A 25,807-nucleotide genomic window follows, 5' to 3' on the forward strand; every position below is an offset into this window, starting at 1 on the left:
TGTGGAAAAAACTATACATCAAAATTTGTTTGTTTTACTAGTTAAATTGTCAGAAACAGACAATCTACAAGACTGAAAATCCACTTCTTACAATATTGGTGTGGTTGTTTGCGAAGTAATTTCACAGTATTGGAAACAGCTGCTTTTCGGCTTACCTGCGAAAGCTGACACAATACATGGGCAACCTACGTGTCTTTTTGACGTTTGTGTGTCTGTTTGTCTGTATATTTAGTAAATTGATCGCTCAACAATCACCATGAAAGGTCGCCCTCTATCACCCTTCAAGAGTTCTAGAACACAAAGAGTCACGAGTCCGTGACTCGCCATTCACCCGGTTGTCTTAATATACATGTTTTCATAGGGTAGAAGGCCAGAGTTCTGAAGTGCATGGAATTGCCGGATGGAAAAGTAAACGGACCACAGTACATACACACTTTGGTGCTCCAGAACATTCTACAACTATCAAGGTCTATGTGATTTGTAGGGTAAGGGTGTTACTGTTCGATTTAGAAATGCGGATATTGGTGAATTCCATATTTGATGTACAAATAAACTGACAAATACTGAACAACTGCATTAAATTTGACTAGGCTTTCCACTGCTATTATTTTACGATGATGGGGATGGCATCGCAAAACACTGAAGACAGCCACTTTGACGGACTCTCTACTTTTGCCTCGAAATTGTACGTCTGAGCTCCACACTCAAAGAATACATTCAAACGTTGAGTATTTTGCAGACGGAATATCACAATTAAGCGATATGTGGCTGCACATAGTATCTGTTACCGTATATTTAGGGTTAATTTCTTTACACTATACATGTCAGATAAAACTACAGAAAATTCGATGAAAGATATTGGAGTTTCTGATCATACAAATATATCTTGTAAACTTTACTATAAATACCGATTCTTGTTTTTTTTTCAGATATACATTATAAACTGACATGTAGGTCAGCCCTTTTTATATTTATTTTGCTTTAAACTCTTAGAGCATTCTTAATGACGTGGTGATTCTTTATATTGCATCACTCACAAATTTGTCACTTTTGGACCAATAGACGATTTTCCGCTGATTGCGAGATCTCGCGAGACTTTAATACATGGCCGTAAAAACAGGTTTCCAGCTTAGTAATACAAGTCAAACTTTGTATGGAACTAGAAAAAGTGCAGAACTGAGCAAAGGTTGCAACTTATATATTTTATGCAGTGTTTAACGTAATTAGCGACTTGTCCTGTTTTACGCAGTTTGTCCTGTGTTGCGAGATCGCGTCCACTGCGAACCACATATTCTCGCGATATCTCGGAATGTCACGCGCGGTTCGGAACATGGTCTATTCTGACGGATGTAGCATGCTTAAAGGGTGGGTTTACCAATTCCGGAAACCTGGTACTACATTCAGAATGATCCAACTTGGTATTGTACGTAATAAATGTCTCAACGATCTGGATTGTACGTAATAAATGTCTCAACGATCTGGATTGTACGTAATAAATGTCTCAACGATCTGGATTGTACGTAATAAATGTCTCAACGATCTGGATTGTACGTAATAAATGTCTCAACGATCTGGTAGTGGTTTACCTTGGATGAATATTATTGAACCAGTTTTGATGGCATATTACTTGTGATGCTTTATTGTGCAAAGTTTGACAGTTGCTTATCAATGAGAAGAGTTACACTAGTAATATGGTATTAGTTTTTGGTATCATTTTCATGCAATTCCTGGACAAACCGCTAGAGACAAACTCAGCACGTTGTAACAATCATCGTACCCTGACGCTCTGTGCCACTGTCTCTCGTTTGCTCCGCTGGTGGCGCTCTGATTGGTTCACTGAAGATATTATCTGGGTACAAATGATTCTCAAATCTGTTTCCTACGCTTGTGTCATCCATGGCGCGGTTTCTTTTATACACTGCGTATTTGTGCTGTCGTTTATGGATGCGCCACGCCACCACCGGTATGACCACAACGACAATAATGACAGCTTCTGCTATGAGAATGATTGAAGGAACACCGATGCCTGTGAAAGAAGAGGATTAAGGTAAATGTCAAATTGCTTCATCAACTCAGAAAACGAATAAGGAGTTTAAAGAAAAGTCTTTGTTTGCCGTCCTCAAATTTTCCTAAAACCTACCCTTCCGCCAGGTAAGAAAACAAATTAAACACAGAAATAAAACACAAATATACTTACGTGAACCCATTTTCGAATCGGCTCCTTGGTCAGTGTTTTGAAAAACAAATATTTTATTTGTAAAAGCGTTAACATTGTGTTTGTTTTCTTCATTTTCTCTGAAAACCTACCCGCACGCGGACGGCAAACGAAGAATATTATTTATTAATCCGCCTTATAGTTTACTTATAAGATGTACACAACGTCCTTCCCCATCGGGGGGTCACTAACCCGATTTTCGTATATTTTAACCCATGGACCGTTCGAAGTACAATGCACACGCTCAACAATTGTCCGAAAAAATCGTAGGTCAAAAGTCAAAGATTCAAAACAGCGTGGAGGATTGGATATGGCTATTGAATAATACACAAGTGTGACCAGCTGACATCGTTGAGTTATTAAAGTATCGTATGCCATTTATAATTATAAAAAAATATCGACGTAAAAATGTCAGAGTTAAATGATGTTGCTTCCCTTTCTGCATTTCTTTTCTTAATATTTGTGATTATGCAGTTTACATTTTGTCGGGATATCGATGAAAATGTTTCACTGTATTCGTGGTGGGATTTTGGTGTTGAGTCTCATTTTCACAACCGACAACACCTTGTTTTCTTTCTCTCTGACTCCCACGTCATTTTTACCGAGAATGACGTTGTATCTCCTCTTGTTTCTGATGCGTTTCTCCGAAATAATATTTGACTTTATAATTCGCCCTGCAATCGATATTACAAAAGTTACATAATCTTAAGTCACAGAGTAATACGAACTCCGGGCTTGAATTATTTTTCTTTTTAAAATATTCTTGCGGTCACGTATCGAGTGCAAAATTGAATTCACTAACTGTATTGAGCTATGAACTCTTACCATGACAAAACGAACAAATTTGGCCTTTTAACTTCTAAAAGAGCCTGCAACGGTCCCTCAGAAAGATTTGACGATGACTTTTGATTGGCCTGCACTGTCTCTCTACTGATGTCAAACTCAAATAACATCAACAAAATTTTATAAAAATGAAAAACTGAACATCAACGTGTGTAACACAGTAGTGAGATCTCACAGGTAACGCAGCCGTAGATGACACTAAAAAGTACAGGTGTGATTATTTTTGTGTTCTCAACAGCAATTAGCACTGCATGAAACCCAATAATTCAGATAAATTCAAATTAATGAGTTGCCTGTATTATAGTATAATACACATGAATTCACATGAATCCACATGAATACAGGCTTGCTGAATACAAAAAATGGATTCATGACTGTATTCATCTGTATATGCACTCTTCAGCTAAAATACAGGCAATAATCCATGTTTATACAGTAAGTATTATAGGGATTTTATGCAATTAGGGTGCTTTTTACAGCATTCCGCTGCTAGCCCACCTATTGTTGTTTAGCCATCCAAGAATGTGTTTGCTCCACGAGATCCCCGTAAAAAGATGCAAGACATAATTGTGATTACCGTGGCTCTCTTTAGCTCTTCCAATCACACGTTTTGCAGTCACTGGCTTGACATCTGTAATTTAAAGATAGAGAACGGGCAGTCGTTACTGTTGAGTCTCTTGAGTCGTACAACTTTTCCAAAGTTTGACGGTATTGCAGGAGGAATCTTGAGTAACCACTTTAACGAGAATAAACGAGAACAACATCACGAGACCATAAACGAGATCAAAGAATTTACTTCTCACTATGATTCCACAAAATGTTTTCTTACTGGAACCGGTGCAACAAAAATATATGAATGGAGATTATCCACATGAAAATACGGAATGCAATGGGATATTGAACATTATATTACTTTAGAGCACAGTACCTGTTGAATTCTCTTGTATTTCTTTGATTGTGGTGATGCTTAGCGTGGTGGGAACGACTGTAAGACCATAGTGAAATGAAAGCGTGTAAGCAAAGAGGTTAATTTATCATACGGTCTGCAACAAAACCGACGCAAATCTGTGCAACAATATACCTATGTGAGTATGGAAATGAACTACATTTCATGATAACTTATTGCCATAGGGAGGGGGTATTTAAGCAATAAAGCACAACAAGCGACATTATAGCCCAAACATGGGACTATGTACCCGAGGGTAGGTGACCATTTGCCCGACGTAAGGAGGGCAAATGGTCTCCTGCCCCGAGGGTACATAGTCCCTTGTTTGGGCTATAATGTTTTTATTACATGCCTCTCTTACTCAGTTTGCACCAAAAATATTAACGTTTATTGGCAAATTATAGTCAAATGCTTTATTTTCATTTTAGACGAAAAACGGTTAAAAATAGAACGATTTTCATCATCGAATGGCGCATTGATATATTTAAAACTACTGTTATGCGGGCGGTTTATCAATATTTTCATGCGAAATTTTCCAAAAACCGGATTTTCTGTGCAAAATATGCAATTTCAAGACTTTATGTCGAAAAGTTTTCAAATTGAAAATAGTTCCGGTTCACTTTCAGTCCAGTGATGACTATGCGGCCCGCGACGTCATCGGCGAGTTACCATTGAATCCTATTGAGCGCGCGACGTTCGATATACGAAGCATGTAATAAGCGGCGGTATACCACGAGATTTTGAGACAATTCACGACATTATGCACGAGCGATAGCAAGTGCATATATGAAGTGAACTAGTCAAAACCGAGTGGTATACCGTTGCTCGGTGTGCTTTATTTCTATTATAAAATAAAAGAATATGGAAATTCTGGCATGGAATGTCAAAAAAGGATTTGCTCTTGCCGAGAGCTCGCGCGTTTGCCAACCGTGCTATCGCGTCTTGACCAATCAGATCGTTGTATTTGCGCCATCAAAATACTGTTATGATATAATTATATAGTTATAAGAATTTTAAGTTTTCTTGCCACATATTTTCTCTGATGTATTATATTTAGGTTGGTATATAGAAGCATGTGCCACTTTGCTGTGGCTATTACTATAATCGCAGCACAGCCTGACCTCTCAATGGTTGTAATTACAACAAGTACTTGAGTGAAGACGAAGACGAGTGATTGAAGACGAACACGTCGGTATAATGAAGTAGCAATGCGGCAGGGTGTATCGAACCATTTACATACATCGGGTATAAACAGAAAAATATGTCGCAACGTCTTGTGACGAGTCAAATTAATTGTTAAGGTGCAAAAGATGCCGTTAATTAATTAGTTATTCAATTAACTGCGTTTTTAATTGTGCATTCATTCATAGACCCTAAAGACTCTAGGGTCTGTGATTCATTTACTCATTTGGATACACACCCTCAACTCATGGGTGGGACTGTGATTGGGAGCATAATTAACACGCGAAAATCTAGTTAGAGAACGAAGTACCAATTATTTTGATGAATCAATGCCCAATAAAAAGCCTTGCTTTGCATCACAGCACTAGAACTAATCATCCACTGAGAGGCAGCCTGACAATTAGCAGTTTCTTTCTAAATCGCTATACTTCCAATTGTCCTTAATCACACCTCAGTAACGAATTTGCTGCACTTCAAAAGTAAGTCAAGTACTTTCTTTTCAATTTTATCTCGGATTTTAATATATGATTTTTCCAGTTCTGTTTTACATCATGGATATTTTATCTAGTTTTTTCGACACCCATTTTATCCAATATTCCTTATATAGGTTGTATTTTCAAATGTTTTTTACATTAGTGTAACCCTGAAGAAGTTAGTCTGTGTACTGCAAAAACGTTGGTTTAAATAAATAAATCTTCCTTGAAGACGGAAACACTGGTCGAGCACATTTGTTTTCTTCTACCGAATTTATGTTATGATTGTGCGCTCCCATTTTCCACCGAAGGCTTCAATAGTTGTAGTTAAATTGGACTGACTCCCTTGTTAATACCATATAATTCAAGTACTAGGGTAATTGCACCATTATAACTCCTTATTCCGGTCAATAAGGTAGACTTGGTTTAAGTCTGTGATTTGTGAATGTTTGAGTAGGGTGAACGCGATGATTTGTGTTCTGTTTTCATGTGAAACGCGTGGGTGGGGTGAACGCTATACAGGGGAGTTTCTCCCGGAATCCGGCAGAAACTAAATGACTACTGCGCAGACTCAAAGGTAACGCAAGGAAAATCTGGCCTGAGGCCTTGGCTGCTAAATTTTCAAATATGTTTGCATGAAATAGGAGAGACACAAGAAAAACTATTACCGTAGAAAGTTTTTTCTTCAGAAATTCACCGACTTGAACCAAGTCTATCAATAAGGGTTAAACTTTTACGAACAATAAAGCAGCTTACTTTTTGGTTTTTTACAAATATATCCTTTTCGATTAAAACACCTAACGTCATCCCAGACACCATTATATCTTTGTAATGTCACACAGTCTTCTTCGCCGAACGACTGCGACGCCAGGTTGGGTTGCCCTGCTGCCCATCTTGTAAACTGTAGAGGTGAATTGTCAACCCATCGAAAGCCACCTTTAAAATATAGAGCAAAGTGTGTATATCCGTTGTTTTTGGATTCTCCGAATCTTAAAATATTTTGATGTAGACGAGTTACAATTGGATACGACGATGATCTTACTCTTGCAAAACTCAGCTGTATTACTTTTAGAGAGATGAAAGAATTCCTGCTCAAACACACACAACTCGAACATGAGACTTACTTGTTATTTGGCTAAGAAAATTTTACACAACTCTTTCGAAATAGCGCAGAAAATTTTCTCGAAGTCTCTGTGTATAAGAGGATTTCTGTAAAGGGGATGACATTGAACTCTTAATTTTCTCAGTAGGTTTGAAAATGACTCAACACAAACTGTCGATCTGGTAAAGATGGTGAAATTTTGAAAATCTGATTGTATGTCTCTTGAGGGCACTGTGCCTGCAATAAATGACAGAAGAGGGCATGGTATCGAGACACGTTCAATCGGAGGAATTATTCCGACACCTACCGTGTCCTTTGACCAGACCAATCCATACATCCTGGTTGCTGTCCAGCTGTGACAGTATGAATTCGTTCTCTTGGTCGTGATGTATAGTCACTAAGGTAGAGTCCCGTTGCATGCAATTAAACTGTGCCTGAGAAGCCTGTACGTTGTGACCTTTATGTCCAAAGAAGTAACAATCACTGCCATAGGGTACCCATGCAACGTCATTGCCACAGTGTCCTTCGATATGTTCAGGGGTAGTTGGAGGTGGTACTGTCACAGACAAATGTTAGATAAAGGTTAGAGTTAGTACTAGATATTTTGAATATTCAAGTCGCAAAGAGGTCGTATACTGGTATACATACTGGGATATATAGACACATACATATGGAGATAGATAGATAGATAGATAGATAGACAGATACATACATACATGCACACATACATACATACATACATACATACATACATACATACATACATACATACATACATACATACATACATACATACATACATACATACATACATACATACATACATGTAGATATAGAGACAGACTGACAGATGAACAATTACGTAGACACACGCATCATGTATTGATGATTTACATGTCTTCATAAAAAACCATGACATCGATATGAAATGTTATATTGTTACGTGCAGAGAAAACGAACAAAAGGGTGAACTCAGCAGTTTCCGTTTAAACAAAATTTATTACGAAAACAAAACTAATTGCTAAGTTAGGGACAGAGTACAAGCTTTAAAAGTGTACAGACTACTTATCTCAGCTGGGACGGCAAAGCTCCAGTCTCAGAGTTGTAACAGTCAGTTGGATGAATGAACAGTCCTTGCAGGCTTGCAGCTGCACAAAGTCCACAGTATAAATCCAGGGTTGGCAGTGAAGGTCTTGAAAAGTCTTGAGAATGACTACTGCTGGAGTTTAGTAACACACAAGAGACACGATCCCAAAAGTCTGACTGGAAGCTGTGCACGTCCCTTTTATAAAGGCATGTAAGAACAATCTAGAACCTTTTATTGACATGCTATTACTGTTCTAAAATTATCTCCCTTACACAACTAATCAACTTTCCAGAACATTCCAACATGACTAATTGAATTCAAGGTTGTGAGGTCATCAAGGGCAGTGACCTTGGGAATGTTCTAGACTGATTGAACTCAGGTCATGATGAGTGTGGGGGAAATGACCTACATAACACACCCCCTCTTCAAAAAAAGAAAATTTTTCAAAGAAAAATCTTTCTTTACAAATGTAATCTTGAAAAGGATTTAAGTACTCAAATTTTGTTTTACTCTAAAGTAAAATTTCTTGAAAGTGAACAACAACAAACTCTAAATACGAGAGAGACAGTCTGCAATTAAATTGTCTCTGCCTTTGATATGTCTAATATCAAGATTAAACTCCTGTAACATTAAACTCCATCTTAGCAATCTCTGATTTTTGCCTTTAAATTTCTGCAGAAAAACAAGAGGGTTGTGATCATATAAACCACTATTGGCTGATTTGAAGAAGTAACATAAACTTCAAAATGCTGTAAAGCTAATATCAAAGATAAACACTCTTTTTCAATTGTAGAGTAGTTTCTCTGGTATTTGTTAAATTTGCGTGAAAAATAGCAAACAGGATGATCTACACCATGACTATCCTCTTGCAATAAAACAGCACCAGCAGCCGTATCACTAGCATCCACAGCTAATTTGAATGGCAAAGTGAAATCTGGTGCAGACAACACTGGGGCACTTTGCAGTATGGCTTTAAGTGTATCAAATGCCTGTTGGCATTGCTCTGACCAAACAAACTTTACTTTCTTTTTAAGTAAGTTAGTCAAAGGCTCAGTAATTGCGGAGAAATTTGGACAGAATTTTCTGTAGTAACCAGCCATACCGAGAAAGCGCATCAGTTGTCGTTTGCAGTTTGGTATGGGAAAACTTGAAATGGCACTGATTTTGGCATCAACAGGTTTTACCTCACCCTGTCCTACAGTATGTCCGAGGTAAGTTACCCTCGCCCAACCAAACTCAGATTTGGCAAGGTTGACAGTCAACATTGCTTTGCTCAGTCTCTCAAAGAACTTCCGCATGAGCTTGATGTGTTCCTCCCAGGTGTCACTATACAAGACGACGTCGTCAACGTAGGCTGCACACCCGTCTAACCCGGATATGACGTCGTTGATCATCCGTTGGAACGTTGCCGGAGAGTTCTTCATTCCGAATGGCATCACCTTGTACTGGAACAATCCGTCTGGTGTAACAAAGGCGGATATTTCACGAGCACGATCCGTCAGAGGGACTTGCCAAAATCCCTTCAGTAGGTCAAATTTTGTCACATACTTGGCTTTTCCCACTCGGTCGATGCAGTCATCAATCCTCGGGATTGGGAAAGTGTCTGTCTTTGTTAAAGTGTTGACCTTCCTAAAGTCTGTGCACATACGATAACTGTGATCTGATTTGGGAACAAGTATGCACGGCGAACTCCAGTTACTTTTACTGGGTTCAATAAAGTCATTGTCCAGCAGGTATTTGACTTCTTCCTGGAGATATTTCGCTTTTGTTGGATTCAGTCTGTATGGATGTTGTTTTACAGGCTTACTGTCCCCAACATCAACGTCGTGATAGATGACGTTTGTCCTCGTTGGAACATCTTGAAATAGGTGTTTATATTCGTGGAGCAGTTCTTTCACCTGTTGTTGTTGTTCTGGCTGGAGGTGTGCCAACTTTGTAGACTCCAGCTTCTCCAGGATTTCTGAGTTCTGAAGCTTGACCGAGCCCAGCTTTGAGTTTAGAGTATTTTCACTTAAGTCAGTTTCAGTATCACTATCTTCATAATGGTTTGAACTGACTGCACTGACAGGCTGAGTTATAGTAGGATTATCCCTACCAAATATGGCTTAAGCATATTTATGTGACATAGCTGTTTTTGTTTTCGCCTGTCAGGTGTTATTATGATGTAATTTAAATCACTCAATTTCTTATCGATTAGATATGGCCCAAAGTAACGAGCATGGAGTGGTTTGCCAGGAATTGGAAGTAGAACAAGAACTTTTTGACCTGGTTCAAACTTCCGTTTTGAGGTGTTTTTATCATATTTGGTTTTCATTGACTGCTGAGATGACTCAAGATTTTCTCTGGCTAATTCACATGCTTTAGAGAGTTTTGTACGAAAATCTGACACATATTGCAAAATATTCAGACAATCATCGTCGTCAGACAGGAATTTCTCTTTAACGAGCTTAAGTGGGCCACGGACTGTATGTCCAAATACAAGCTCAAATGGGCTAAAACCAAGAGACTCTTGAATTGACTCTCTAACAGCAAAGAGCAGAAAATGATTCCTTCATCCCACTGCTTCTCTGTGTCAAAACAGTAGGTCCTAATCATGTTTTTCAAAGTTTGATGTAGAAATCGCTCAAGAGCACCCCTGACTTTCTGGATGATAGGCGGATGACCTGTACTGTTTAATGCCTAGCTGATCCATTACTTGTTGAAAAATACCAGACATAAAGTTGGAGCCTTGATCGGACTGGACACATTTAGGGAGGCCAAATAAAGTGAAAAATTTGACTAAAGCTCTCACTATAGTCTTTGTCTTTATATTTCTCAGTGGTATGGCTTCTGGGAACCGAGTTGATGTACACATAATTGTCAACATGTACTCATTTCCTGATCTTGTTTTTGGTAGGGGCCCAACACAGTCTATTAGTATCCTACTAAATGGTTCTTGAAATGCAGGAATTGGCTGTAAAGGGGCCTTTGGAATGGTCTGATTTCGGCTTTCCTACCATTTGACATGTGTGACAAGTTTTACAGAAATGTGTTACATCTTGCCTGAGATTAGGCCAATAAAAGTGACTGAGAATTTTGTGATAAGTTTTCCTTACTCCTAAGTGACCAGCCCAGGGCGTTTCATGGGCCAGGCGCAATATTTCAGCACGGTAGGGCTTTGGAACCACAATTTGATGTTTTATAGCCCAATCGTCATCAACCAAAACATCTGGAGGTCTCCATTTACGCATGAGAATACCAGATTTGTATAATAGGAAACAGAGCTATCTGAAGTTTTCCTTCATCATCTACCCTGTCAAACAAAGACAAAATATCTGGGTCTTTGTGTTGTTCTGCAATGAGATTTGATCTAGAAAATGTCTGACTTTGGTCAGCAGAAGTTTTACTGGAAGTTTCAAATCCACGAGGGATAACGGAATGATCCGTGTCAAACACCTGACTGAGAAGGTGTCATTTAAGTCAACATCTGTGACATTATTTTTGAGAGTATTTTGATTCTCGGAAGTTTTCTTTGACATGGCTCGAGTAATGGCACATGAAGGAAATAAATCGGGTATCTCTTGTTCAATTGGCTCTGGATCCTGATCTAAAGTAGGATTATCAGTCACAAGTGGATTAGTAATGACCTTGTCCCCAGCAAGGTCGTTTCCAAGAAGAAGGTGAATCCCTTCAAAAGGCAAAAAGGCCTAATACCTAAAGCCACAGGTCCAGAAACAAAGTCTGAAGACAATAGACATTATGGAGAGGAACAGGAATGTAGTCATTGCAATCTACCCCCTTAATAAGAACTTTAGAACCTGAAAATGACTTTTCAGAAAACGGCAGGGTATCTGCCAACAAAAGAGACTGGGAAGCCCCGGTATCTCTTAAATTTTGACAGGGGTAGCGGAAGAGAAATCACTAGAAAGTGATATAAAACCATCATGAATAAATGGTTCGAAAATACCCATAATGCTATCTTGAGAAGAATTGACCTTGACCTCATTAATTGGGGATAAGAGGGGTTTAACCTCAGAAAATGTGTTGCACACATTATTAGACTCTAATTGAGTTGATGAAGAATAAAGCCGGTTGGCTTAGATCCACTTTGACCACTTTGACCTTCACGTTTTCTTTTCAATTTGAAACACTCTGACATTAAATGGCCGTCTTTCTTACAATAATTACAAGAAAGTGTACCGAACTGTTTGTCAGAAGGAGATTGAGACTTGGGATTTGATGATGTGGAAGTGTTACTTGAACTCTGTGAACTGTTGTCATTTGATTTTCTACTGTCCTTTGAAAAATTCTTGGATGAAAAGGACGAGTTAAATTTACCTGCATTGTTTCTGTAGGAAAAGGACTGGGATGGTTTGCTGAGAAATGAAGATTTGTGGGTCAATGAATAATCATCGGCCAAACGTGCAGCAACCTCTAATGTATCTGCCTTTTGTTCATTGATAAACGTCTTGATGTCACTCCGGATGCACCTTTTAAATTCCTCAATCAAAACAAGTTGTCGTAATTTGTCATAATTCTGACTAACCTTTTCAGAAGAACACCAACGATCAAACAGTGTTCTTTGTTCGAGCAAATTCAACATAAGTTTGATCTTTTACCTTCTCACAATCCCTAAATTTCTGACGGTAAGCTTCAGGCACCAATTCATAGCCCTTGAGAATTAACTCCTTCACAGAATCATAATCTGAAGCCTGCTCTACTGACAACTGAATGTAAATTTCTCTGGCTTTACCCACCAAAGCACTCTGCAAAAGCATAGACCAGGACTCCTTAGGCCAACTCAGACTCTGAGCAATTTTCTCAAAATGAAGGAAATATTTATCAACATCCTTTTCTTGGAAGGGGGAACTAACCTGAAATGCTTAGTGATGTCAAACTTGTCTGAAGGGAAGAATTTTCCTGACTGTCCAAGCTCCAAACGTTTCATTTCTAATCTTTCCTGCCTATCTTTCTCTCTCTGTCTTTCTTCCATTTCTAATTGCATTTGTATTTTTTCTTTTTCTAATGCCTGTCTCTCTTTTTCCATTTGTAATTCTAGTTTCTTGATCTCCAAATTTGTCTGCAATTCTAATTCTAATTTTCTGAGTTCAGAGGTAGACTCGGGCTCATAATCTTTCAGGGTGGATTCCTCAAATTGGCCTAAATCAACTAGATGTTTGGCAATACGGTACTGTATTTCCCTCTTGCGCATAGATCTTTTGACTTCTACTTTAAGGAAATTGGCCAGTGCAATGAGGTCGTCTTTTCTGAGGGAATCAATGTGTCCTGATCAAGGTCATCCATTTCCTCTGGTTTAAATTCCGCCATGATTAAATTTCGCTGAGTTCACAGAATACTGTAGTTTTTAAAAAAGGCAGGCAAAATGTTGTCAAACGGCTCAAAATATTCGTATCCGGACAAGCCCCCAATTTGTTACGTGCAGAGAAAACGAACAAAAGGGTGAACTCAGCAGTTTCCGTTTAAACAAAATTTATTACGAAAACAAAACTAATTGCTAAGTTAGGGACAGAGTACAAGCTTTAAAAGTGTACAGACTACTTATCTCAGCTGGGACGGCAAAGCTCCAGTCTCAGAGTTGTAACAGTCAGTTGGATGAATGAAACAGTCCTTGCAGGCTTGCAGCTGCACAAAGTCCACAGTATAAATCCAGGGTTGGCAGTGAAGGTCTTGAAAAGTCTTGAGAATGACTACTGCTGGAGTTTAGTAACACACAAGAGACACGATCCCAAAAGTCTGACTGGAAGCTGTGCACGTCCCTTTTATAAGGCATGTAAGAACAATCTAGAACCTTTTATTGACATGCTAATTACTGTTCTAAAATTATCTCCCTTACACAACTAATCAACTTTCCAGAACATTCCAAACATGACTAATTGAATTCAAGGTTGTGAGGTCATCAAGGGCAGTGACCTTGGGAATGTTCTAGACTGATTGAACTCAGGTCATGATGAGTGTGGGGGAAATGACCTACATACAATATCAATCACGTTTGAAAAGTACCTACCAAGGTAAATTTTGCAAATTGCACCAAAGAGGTCGTCACAATTTCTTGTTTCCCACCCATCGTTTGTAGCTTTTACACAACTATTAGTATAGGCACCACTTCCTGCATCTTCGCCTACTGGCACAGAATTCCAACTTGTGTAAAACATTGGTGACCCATCGCTCCACTCGTATTCTCCTGTCTGTGAAATTATGATATTGTTCGTTAAAAACACACCGCTGGTGTTTTCTATTCTCCTTAAGGTTCCAAGACAAGAAACTGACCTTTTTAAGCTAACGATTCTCTAGTGGTTAATAAGCTCAGAACCACCGTAAACAATATATTTTCGGGAAGGCTAGATATAGGGGAACATTTTTGTTACCATAGTGTTACCATTGTTTACATAACTATCACATGACAGGTAATTTACATAACCTTTCAAAAATCGGTTTTCCCGATGTTTTGTTTCAATGCTTTGAGGTATGTAGCTGAAATTTGTGTGAGTGCAAGCTGTCATAAGGATCTTCCAAAGGGTGTCTCAGAATTTTTTTAAACCTTCTTAAACAACTTTTATGCCAGAAAAACTTCCAGAGCAGTGAATTTAACCCTAGTGAATTTCTTTAAAATTGTGCTAAACAAAATCTAAGTAAGAAATAAAAAATCTGAGACACACTTTGAAAGAGCGTTGTGACAGCTTGCATTCCAGCAAGTTTGAGTCAGATATTTGGAAGTATTGAGACAAAAACATAGGGAAAACAGATTTTTGAAAGGTTATGCAATTGCCTGTCATGTGATAGTTATGTAATCAATGGTGACACTGTGGTTACGAAAATGTTTCCCTATATCTAGGCTTTCAGAAAATATATAATTTATGGGGGTTCTGAGCTTATTAACCACCAGAGAATTGTTAGATTAAAAAGTCAATTTCTTGTCTTGGAACCTTAAACAGTGTAACTCGTTACTCACCATGGTTATCCTAAAGAAACTGTTGTCTGCGTTATCTATCACAGGTAAAGATTTCATGCCGATATCCGTGAGTATCATTTCGTATTTACCCGCGTTGATCTATGAATGGCATCAATCTGGCACAAAACGGTAACTCAGAACACAAGTTATCTTTAACAGTGAATGTGCAAAAGTTACCATCATTTGGACAAATCAGCCCGATGTTATCTGTAGGAATCGTTATCATGAATTTGAGATTTTATATCTTGTCATTTAAAACAATACTTTAAAACTAAGAATGGGGATGTTAAGCCCAAAAATCTACATATGCTTATTTCACTAATTGAATAAATCTATAAAAGCCGTGTTGTTCGAATAATATCACAAAAAATGTTAGTCTGAAGAAGGAAAATTAATCCTAGGATTTATGTGTTGAACAAAATATAAAAAAAATCTTTAGAGTGTTTGTATTATAAAAATGCATTTGACGACACATATTGATATAAAACTGGATATGTGGGCATCCCTAAGAACTCAAACACACATTTTAAAGCTTTCTGACGGCGGCTTCAAAGTTAACAGATTTTTTACGAAAACATAGTAAAAAATCAATATTTTATTTGAAAAGAAAAATGTATGGTAATTCAAAGAAATCTGAGTCAGAACACGTGTATAAATGTATGGTCCAAGTGCCAAGCGTACAAACAGTTCTCAAATTGTTTAGTACAAATTATTTTACACATTTTCTACGAGCTTTTTGTTAAAAATCTGTACTGAAACCTACGACGCATCTTCACGCCAAATATTTGGCCACTATACGAAGTATTGTTAAAGTACATGCAATGGACGGACATCCAGGTAAACAGACCTAACTTGTATGTGTCCGCCGTATAGCACGTTAGAGTTACAAACTGACATCGAGTAACAAAGATCGTAGACGGAGAACTAATGTCTTCGGTCGGACATTGAATTACAACGGAGTCTATTGAGTGTTCTTAGTGAAGGATTGCGTGAATGTATTTCATGTTTGCTGCCATATTACTTTTTAAAACTACTGCAGATAATTATCTGAAGTAACTTTAACAGAGTATTACAGAAGGAAGTATGCTCGAACGATCGAAACCTTAACTTAAGCACAAATACCTGTTCATTTAATTCCATTCCAATCCATAGTGAAGACCCTTGAATATGGACCAATGTCTCCACGTAGGCCTCCTCGAATGCATTCATCAAGCTGGCTAAGTTTCCACCATCTTTCCTACACTGCATCGACGCTTGCTGAAACGTTTGCAGATTTCTGTACACTTTATAACATCCTTCGTAGAATTTGGTGTAACCGGCAATGCATGCTTTGTCGTCAGGTCTGGTAGGATTCTCAGGTTGTGGTTGGACGTCTGGTTGTAAACATAACAAGTATTTGCTTAGAGAAGTAGGCGTTTTTAAAGGACAAAGTCGGCAATTTTTCATGAATTTTGTTTGATACGAGATACTACTTATATTGTTTGACATGTTGAAAGATACTTAATCAATGGGTGACCATGCATATATCTGACCAAGGTTTTAGACACGATACATGAAACCATCGCGAAAATGAATTAATGGTCATGACGATTAATTCACTTTCGCGATGGTTTCATTTAATTAAAACTGACGTCATGCATCTGGTATGGAGTTTACCTTTATCGCCTTGACATAACCAGGCTCTTTTGGATCGGCAGTACTCTCCATTCCATTCGCCACTTCCTTCCTTTAGTTCCACGCATGACTTTTAAAGAAGAGCAAAGTAATATTGCGTTTGTGCTTCAAAGGTAAAAGACTTAACTTTTGCTCAAGCTTTCCTCAATGGAACTTTAAACCGTGCCCTACCAACCCGGAATAAAATCAGGGATCATAGCGTAAAGTTTGATACTACAGAAACAAATCGTCTAGCATTTACCGATATTTGAAATTCAAGTAGCCGCCATCCCTGTATTACCTCTACGGCGAAAAATAAAAAAAAATGATTTTCGAAAACCAAGACGTTGAAATTGTTCTTACTTCAAGAGCTTTAAATTGAATCCCCACAAGTTGTAGATCAGAAGAGAATTGTAAAAATTTTAGAGACCGAATATATGTCCCCGAGGGGCGTTCTACCTTACATAAGAGCTGTTGAATGAAATGGATTTCCAACAAAGTTATCACATGACAAATGAATGTGGTGCCTAAAGTGTTCAACTCACTGTCAAATACGTCTTCTCTGTATTAATGGAATAACTTGAAGATATAATGTGTATTAATCGTACTTTGTAGGGGACGTGTTGAAAGCGTTGGTTGAAGTTTTTGTTGACGCTTTGAAAATGTCATGGTGTTATTGAAAGGACTTCCAGACTGACCTATAATTACGATAAACGACATTTACATGTAAAAGAATGTCAGTCAATCATGAGAGACATTCGTTCACATATCAACGGACAACTTACCGCGCGATATGTGTAGGGTTGGTTCTTGCCCCATTTAGTGTATGTAAGTGGAGTGCCATCAGTCCATCTATATTTGCGTCGATTAGCAGCATTGCTCAGGCCGATCCAGACAGGAGATTCAGCAGAATACAGCTGGCTATACAGGAAGTCTAAAAAACCGAAACCTATAATTTGAACTTTTGCATATACGTATAAAATGGCCGAAAGACAAGGCATGATTTGCTCATGTAAAACGACATCTTTAACATCAACTCGACATTCTCATATCTCTAAAATATGTTGAGTAATCTTTATACTTGCCAGAAACATAAAGACATATTTATATTTCGTTAGCCCTTCTCTGTTCTCTCATACTTACTTTGAATTTCTCTTGTGTGCACGGTTGCTAGGTTACTGCGCAGACTCCTACAAACATCTCTTGCTGCAGACCAGTTTTGCCTTTCACTGGCGTCGTCAACTCCGTAAAATTTGTAGCATTTATTATCAAACTCTACCCATCCTGTTGGACAAGGTCCCGGTATTGGTGTTGTTGGAGGATGCGTGATGGGGTCAACATTGTGAATAAATTTCTTGCAGATAAAGGAAAATTCGTCGGCACAGTGTTGGTCATTCCACTGGGCAGTGTCTGGAAATCCGAAGAACGAGAAGTATATAATGCAATGTTCATACGAGTTAACGGGATAAGGCTCGACGTAGCGCATAGCTATATTCCTAGCTCTATATTATCATTGTACTCTAGGATTTGAATTGAATTATGTTACTGCAGGTTTTAAAATATGACAATAAAGTCATGATGATGATGATGATGATGATGATGATGATGATGATGATGATGATGATGATGATCATCATCATCATCATGATTATCATAATTATCATGTTAATGATGATGATGATTTCGACTACGACGACGACGGTGACGATGGTGATGATGATAATGATAATGATGATGGTGGTGGTGGTGGTGGTGGTCTGAAGCCCCATCGTTGCAAAAGGAAAGTCATGTTCAGAAAGAGAACTGTGTAAAATTCCCACTAACTTCAATATTTAGAATGTCATTTTACAATAGCATACTGACCCACAGATGTCTCAGTCTGATTTGGTAAAGTCTTATGATAGAGGAAAATGTAAACTTTGTAAATTTTTATAAAATGAGATGGTAGATGATCTTACAGTACTATATTTTGCGATGCTACCAATTTATTTTTTCTGGTAAGATGTCCTCAATGAATAAGATGGATATGTTCTTTGACGGCAAATATGTGGGTTTGAGTCTAGGTTCAGCAGGAGTAGGTACTTTCCTTAAAGCCAATAAACATGCAGGAAATTTACACTGAATTATCACTCTCAAGCATTGCGTTCAAATTTAGAACATGTATCCACTACTAGTACTGTCATCTAAATATATGTAAGGTGTGGATTGAAAGGTAAATAGATAGAGACAGGCCTTTCTCCGTGGTGTACATGTTGCATTTTATCAAGACCTTTCTTTGCTGGACATTGTACGAGAAGTGTTTAAATGAATATATCTTTACCTGGAGATCCACGTAATTGAGCACATTCCTCCTCTCCATTGAAGTTATTTGGTTCGCCGTCTAACCAATTTACATAATCCAAGGCTGTACCATCGGACCACCTGTTAAAAGATTCATAGTACTTGCAATGATCATTTCCCCAATGTTACTTGTGGGGCGATTCCTTGATGCATATGCTTTAAATAGACATTTATACCACCTTAATTCAACCAAGAATATAATATTAACTGTGTAAATAATCACGTTCATATCCATCCATCCTCTACTCTATAATGCTGACTAATCTGTGATAACATCTGAGCCACCATGTAATGCTGACCACTCTGTGATAAAGTCTAACGCACCATATAATGCTTACCAAGCTGTGATAAAATCAACTCCTATTCGTCAAACCAACTGATCCATAAAAAGTTATTGCATGGTCCTGTAAGTGATCCTTGCATGATCACTCGCCTTTACTTTATAACAATTTTGGTAGTCCACTCGGAAATGGACAGTGTAAGTGACATACACCCGTGGCCACTTTAGTGTTGATTGAGCCTGTCTGGTACAAGCAGAATTTCTGTCTGCAGAAGGGTGATAAAACGGTTACTTTACCCTGTATCAGTGGTGATAATGATCCTACTATCGGTACCCCGTGGACACGCCGATTAGCCTGAAATTAGGGAGTGATTATAAAATACAGTGTATACAAATGAAGTGACCACAGCATTTGCCCTATCAGTACTCAGTATCTGCTAAAATTCATGTGTTTCAAATGTAGTCAGTGTTAGAGAACATCACACATTTTGTGCCGATTTCAATATTGCAGTGAATGAATACCAACGATACTATAGTGTTCAGACTTTGTTCAGACGCGGGAATTAAGGAAATGCCACTTTGAAAATGTTAGCGATTAAATTACAGTCATCGCCCGTCTGACTGCAAAACTTTCGAAATAAACATTCACTTGCACTAAGCCATGTTTCTTTCCTACAAACCGTGAATAAACTTACTCCAATTTCACTTGGTACGGAAAGGTAAGAGTAAAGTACAGTCGAGGTAGCATTTTACATGTACATGTATTCACATGTGTGTAACCATATGAACGACACTTTTCTCATCCCGGTTGAAGGGAACTTGTCCTGATTGTTCATCTCTTCCAAACTTTTCTGGCTCCCTCCATGCTTATCTTAAAACGCTTGCTTGTTTCTTTGTAAGCTCCTCGTGATACCTCGCTAGGTGCCGGATTGCCACCACAATCTCTTATATTTTGAACAATCAAGCTTGCTACGTCCTCACTGAAGTATTTGCCCCTATGATATTAGCGACCGTTGTTATTGATGTTCATTGTCGGAGTGCAGACTTACAGCGTGTCTACAGTGCAGTGTTGTGATCGATTTGAATTGGGCAGGCGAGACATTTTAGTAGAACGTTATCTCAATCCTAACAGTGGGGTGCCGATAGTGAACCTTACATTTATTACACCGATCACCACTTTGTTTCGTTTATACAAACAGAATTTCTGCTTGCTGCAGACAGGCTTAATCAACACTAAAGTGGCCACGGGTGTAAAAGCCAGAGTGGGTATTATAAATTCCACAACAACTTTGTAAAGCAGCGTTGTAAACTAGTGATTAGCATCTGCCTCGATAGTAAATGGCCATATAAATTTTGCACCGGAGGTATTCGCCATATCGGTCGGTACTGCACATATATTTATAGCAGAACAACAATCTCTGATCCTCGCAGCAATAGTCATTAGTATTGCCAATTTACATGGCCGTTTAAGTCCTTTACTCTCCCTATAATTGAAAAAATAAAGTGGAATCTGTGTTCTATGATTTTATCACAAATGTGTTTTATGATTGCACCTAGCTAATCTGCCTACACAACATCTTCACCTTAGTTCCCCTAGCCAATCAGCTCGTATACCTGTGACCTTTACCAATCTGCATTCCCGGACAATCAGACAACGTTTGCACACGGCACTGTGCATCGTTGAGCCTTTGTCTCCTGGCTTCCATTCATTCATTCATTCATTCATTCATTCATTCATTCATTCATCCATCCATTCATTCATTCATTCATTCATTCATTCATTCATTCATTCCTTCATTCATTCATTCATTAGCTTCACTAGTATAAAGTGTGAAATATGGCGCCGATACCGAATTTTTTAGATTTGATACAAAATATAACATTAGCATGTAACCTGATATTTTCCTTTTTTATTAACCCAGTCCTCATTCTAACACCACAACGAAGACGACAATAATGCAAACGACATAAAAGAACCAAACATGTTACTTTGTACCTGTACTGTATTTGCACGGCTCACTAAGAATCAAGGATCAAAAAAGGATTAAAAAAGGATGGGTGTCGTTGGAAATGCTCTCGAGTTGGTGTGGGACCCATACGGCAAAAGTAAACACTGTATCCAAGGTACATCAGTGACGGATAAAAGTTAAGCATGTTTCTAATAATAAACATTCTACAATTTAAATGTTGCAGATACGTTGACGTTAAGCATATAAAAGTCGTGCATGAAACACAGTGTTTGTAATCAAGTAAGTCGCACAGAAGCAGTTCTGGTGATCCTCTCCCTTTACGGTTTCCATGAGAGTTTATCAATTCCAGATATCGATTCCTGGTAGTAATTACAGTTTTCATTTTTATGTAAATTGATGTAGAGGTGAGCTGAACACTGGGCATGTTGCGTTAAATGGAAATGGAAAAATGTGGATGAGACAACGGACGAAAATGTTGAAAGCAAGAGTAAAAGGTCTGATCATTGGTTCTTGCAACAAGCTTATACTCTGAAGAGTTCTAACATTCCCTAACGATGTGTTTGCATTAGATCTCAAGGGAAAGTCCAAATTTCTAGCTGTTTGTATGTTTTATATAAAGCAAATTGTAATGTTTATGTTCACAGACGCTATCTGTTAAGATGTTAAAATTGCACTTGTAGGGACTGAGTTGGTCGATATGTGACACATCAAGTGATTACTGAAGAAATAAGTGCTTACTCATATTCTCCGCCAAAGCCATATTGCCTAAGTCCTATCCACCATGGGCGTATTTCTTCAAGTCGTAACTGTGGATGACAGGAAGAAATCACATTTGAGACTGAAGATTTCTCCCATGAAAAATGAAGTGTTTAAGCAACAGAGCAAATCATTATAAAACATGTTTTGAAAACTTCGCCACCTTTACCAGCATTTATATCAAAACAAAAATATTTATACGTTCCTTTTGGTTGCATTAGTATTGACTGATTATTTAGTTTCAATATTTGGGCTAACATCCTGCGAGGCAGAAATATTTTCACAAACGTTGAATCCTTGCTGGTCTAAAAATTACCATGCCTAATTATAGAACTTTCCAATGGTTTAAAATTATTGAGAGACTCGCCGATGCTACTCTGTTTCAGACACTGATTACTACCATAGTGATTTGACGAGGCAATTGGTGTAATTTTTGGTGATTTTTTCGCTACATGACTTTCGTTTTGCATGTTAAGTGTAAGTTCTTGACCTACTCAATACAGCATGTTAAAACACCAACTGTTCAGTTTATCAACACAGTCTATACATGAGTAAAATGGACTTTTATTGTTGACATTTGAATTCTAGTCCGAACTAAAGATTCGTTTGTCAACAATGTAGTCCACACATATACATTGAGTCAAACTGATTTCACTGTATCTCAACGTGGTTCGAGAGCAGAACAAGAAAACGAAACATTAAAAACAAAAACGTGAAAAAGATCATCAACAAGCGACCTAGCGGCCGATATAGCTCCGCTGTGTTATGTAAAGACCAACTATTTTTGACACATGTGTAGATGAAGAGGTGGAAATCTTTTGTAGCTCATTTCATTTGCCGGACAAAAAATGGCACAAAAGCTGCAAAAATACACAATTGAAGATTTCATCACAATTTGAACATATCACAATAACATCATCTCTAAGAAAATGTCAACCAAAGCTATCTGAAAAGAGCAGTTTTTTTGAGAATCAAATTTTCTGACCAAAACCAAAGATGGCAAAAATTGCCCCAAAATTACAAAACTGCAGATTTCATCATAATTTTAATATATCACATTTGGTTTATCTGTAGGAGCCAGCATACCAAATTTCAAAGCGATCAGACAAGTAGTTTTGGAGAAGCACATTTTTTTGACAAAAATTGGTAAAAATTGCCCTAAAAATAAAAAAATTGCAGATTTCAACTTAATTTCAATATATCACATTTAGTTTATCTGTAGGAGCCGGTATTTAAAATTTCAAAGTTATCAGACGAGTAGCTAGGAAAACTTTTTTGACCAAAAATGGCAAAAATTGCCCATAAATACAAATTTGCAGATTTCATCATAATTTCAATATATCACATTTAGTTCATCTGTAGGAACCTGTACACTAAATTTCAAAGCTCTCAGACGAGTACTTTTTGAGAAACAAATTTTTTGACCAAAAATGGCAAAAATTGCCCCAAAATTACAGAATTGTGGATTTCATCATAATTTCAACAAATAAGATTTTGCTCGTACCTATAAAGCTGGATACCAAATATCAAAGCTGTCAGACAAGCTGTTTTGACGAAATAAATTTTTTGACCAAAAATTGCAAAAATTGCCTTAAAAATACAAATTTGCATATTTCTACACAATTTGTTCAAATCTGAAATAGATCATCCCTAGGGACCCTTGTATCAAATATCAAAGCTATCTGAAGAAGATTTTTAAAGATTTTTTGACCATAAATGACAAAAAATGCAAATTTCACCACGATTTGAACAAATCTGACTGCAGTCACCCTAAGTAAACTGCATATCAAATTTCAAAGCAATCGGACGTGCGGTTTCAGAGAAGATTTTTTTAAACTAAAAAAAAGCAAAAAATGCCCCTAAAATACAAATATGCAAATTTAAGCACGATTTGAACAAACTTTAGTGAAGTCACCCCAAGTGAACTTTATGTCAAATTTCAAAGCAATCGGACTTGCGTTTTCAGAGAAGAAGGCAATTGTTGACGGATGATGAAATGACGACAGACTGACGACGACGACGACAGACGACGATGGAAAATCAGCCTACTTGATAAGCTCTCCGTCACTGACAGCGGAGCTAAAAAGTTACAGCTGGTGTCTCGTTATTATATAAGGCTTACCCTGGATGCTATCCACGCTGTCTCATTTGCATCATGCAATGACAGTAATTCAGCACCTTTGGAATGACAGTACTTTCTAGATTCAGTCCAAGTCTTTGGTTCTATCACTGCACTGGTGCTGAAAAAGTAGCACATGTTGTCCCCATACTTCAGCCATACGGTGTTGTTTTCGTAACAGTAATCTGGAGTCGGCGGTGGCGATGGTGTTATTAGCTCTTCACCTTCATAATCCAGAAAAGAGATCCGGTCATTTACACACGTTTGATTAATGAATGAAATAAGTTTATAACAAGAGATGTGGGTTTCCATTAATTAATTAGACATAGACAAAGCAGAGCAAATTTCTTGTGAAAAAGCAGTCTTACATATCTCGATGTAAGAAAAACACCCTCACTAAAATTCAGTGATGTAACGTATCACTACGCATGTCTCGGTCAAACGAAAAAACAGCGCCCAACTGACCATGATAACTTTTAGTAAAACAGTTGCGCTTCACTTTAAGGGCATATTTACAAGTATTGACAATACATTATAAGAATTGTATTGCCTTTTATGCGTAAAAAGCATCCACTGTATGTCTTTGATTAACTCAAAGCGCTGATGAGAATACATAAGTCGTTGCTAAGACAATGAACAAGCTTGATGTCTGCCTATTACCTGATGATATTTTGCATATCCATGACCTCACATTCCGATTACATGGCCGCAATCTCCACGTTGTAGCTTCCATACCTCTGCCTATCCGCAGTAGTGATTGCGAAGCCACACAGTCTGATGTATAGCTCTGATATCCCGGCCTAATGCCTCCCCAGTTGGTGTAATTCACACTAGAGCCATCACTCCAAACATACTCTAAACCAAGAAATAATCTCAAGTTAACGCCCTTTTGCCGCTGTGATTGAATGCCCGCAAGTAAGTCTTTGGATAGTGCATGCAAGGAGGCATTTCCTTTTATCGTAAACAACTTCTTGGTCTTCTGGCCAGAGGTCCATATATCTTTCTTTCATGAATATGACTTTGTTTGTGTACCGTCTATTTACTGTCTGTTTTGTGCTGTTTTGTGTCTATGTTTACAACTATTGTCTTACGAATTCTGACCGTGTGTCTTTGGAGTATAGATTGGTATGATTGCGATTATTTTCATAGTGAGATCACTTGAATCTGCAACCAATGGGCAGGCCATACATACTGTAAATACTGTCAGTGTATATATAGGTACAAACTATGACGACGGATCATTACTCTGTTAGTTCCAAAATTATAAAAAAAAACGAATTTCCTATCTACGTTGAGGGATTGACTATTAAACTATGGAAGGATGGTTGAAATGCAAATGAGGCTTCAGTTGAATCTTTTCGGGGGGGGGCAGCAAAATATTCGCGTAACAGAGGAGTAAAACATTGATTCCATTAGAAAGTGTGGATCTTCTCTGTTAGCTCGTAGAATAATGAAATTGAAATGCAAGGCAAATAGTTAGTAGAATCTACTCTGCCAAACTTCTTCCCAGGGTCGAATGGTAACTAAGTAAGCATACCAGGAAGAATTTAATCAATAACAAATCTATATTTAGTCTAACCACAAAATATCATGTGCAACGGATGATTATATACTTTTGAAACTTTATTCAAATACTTAAAATTCTTACTTCCTTCACTATCGATGTCATTTAATCCAATCCAAACAGCTTCAAACCTGGAATAAAATCAAAGTAAGATTGAATGCTGTGACGAATGTGCATTTCAATGACTCTGAAAGGAGACGTAAACGTGGATAATTGCATCAAGTCGTTAAATCTAAGCCGTACATGACGTAACAAAAGGCAAATAAATGACGTGAACGGTGAGAATTACAAAACCCAACTTTGGTCAATTCATCTCTAACGTTTCAGG

At 37.8% G+C, this 25,807-nt stretch overlaps 3 protein-coding genes across 3 annotated transcripts in view; 1 reads left to right on the forward strand and 2 right to left on the reverse strand.

Annotated features, from left to right (window-relative positions):
• The window catches only part of LOC139116693 (uncharacterized), a 559,130-nt gene that overhangs the window by 198,020 nt on the left and 335,303 nt on the right, over positions 1 to 25,807 (forward strand). The gene's annotated exons all lie outside the window — the stretch shown is intronic.
• The window catches only part of LOC139116687 (macrophage mannose receptor 1-like), a 68,473-nt gene continuing 44,179 nt past the window's right edge, over positions 1,514 to 25,807 (reverse strand). Inside the window, exons 17-18 of the mRNA XM_070679274.1 lie at positions 3,636 to 3,689; positions 1,514 to 2,026 (exon numbers count right to left, since the gene is read on the reverse strand). Coding sequence (XP_070535375.1) covers positions 1,752 to 2,026; positions 3,636 to 3,689 — 329 coding nt within the window. The 3' untranslated portion in view covers positions 1,514 to 1,751. The remainder of the gene's footprint in view (positions 2,027 to 3,635; positions 3,690 to 25,807) is intronic.
• Positions 3,973 to 25,807, reverse strand: part of LOC139117759 (macrophage mannose receptor 1-like) — a 35,905-nt gene continuing 14,070 nt past the window's right edge. The window contains exons 4-16 of the mRNA XM_070681021.1: positions 25,564 to 25,610; positions 24,576 to 24,770; positions 23,919 to 24,139; positions 21,779 to 21,846; positions 18,771 to 18,871; positions 17,594 to 17,860; positions 17,236 to 17,384; positions 16,454 to 16,541; positions 15,920 to 16,170; positions 13,853 to 14,033; positions 7,069 to 7,317; positions 6,416 to 6,595; positions 3,973 to 4,043 (exon numbers count right to left, since the gene is read on the reverse strand). Coding sequence (XP_070537122.1) covers positions 3,973 to 4,043; positions 6,416 to 6,595; positions 7,069 to 7,317; positions 13,853 to 14,033; positions 15,920 to 16,170; positions 16,454 to 16,541; positions 17,236 to 17,384; positions 17,594 to 17,860; positions 18,771 to 18,871; positions 21,779 to 21,846; positions 23,919 to 24,139; positions 24,576 to 24,770; positions 25,564 to 25,610 — 2,068 coding nt within the window. The remainder of the gene's footprint in view (positions 4,044 to 6,415; positions 6,596 to 7,068; positions 7,318 to 13,852; positions 14,034 to 15,919; positions 16,171 to 16,453; positions 16,542 to 17,235; positions 17,385 to 17,593; positions 17,861 to 18,770; positions 18,872 to 21,778; positions 21,847 to 23,918; positions 24,140 to 24,575; positions 24,771 to 25,563; positions 25,611 to 25,807) is intronic.

The sequence above is a fragment of the Ptychodera flava genome, chromosome 18 (genome assembly GCF_041260155.1).
Source record: "Ptychodera flava strain L36383 chromosome 18, AS_Pfla_20210202, whole genome shotgun sequence".
Taxonomy (NCBI): Eukaryota; Metazoa; Hemichordata; class Enteropneusta; family Ptychoderidae; genus Ptychodera; species Ptychodera flava.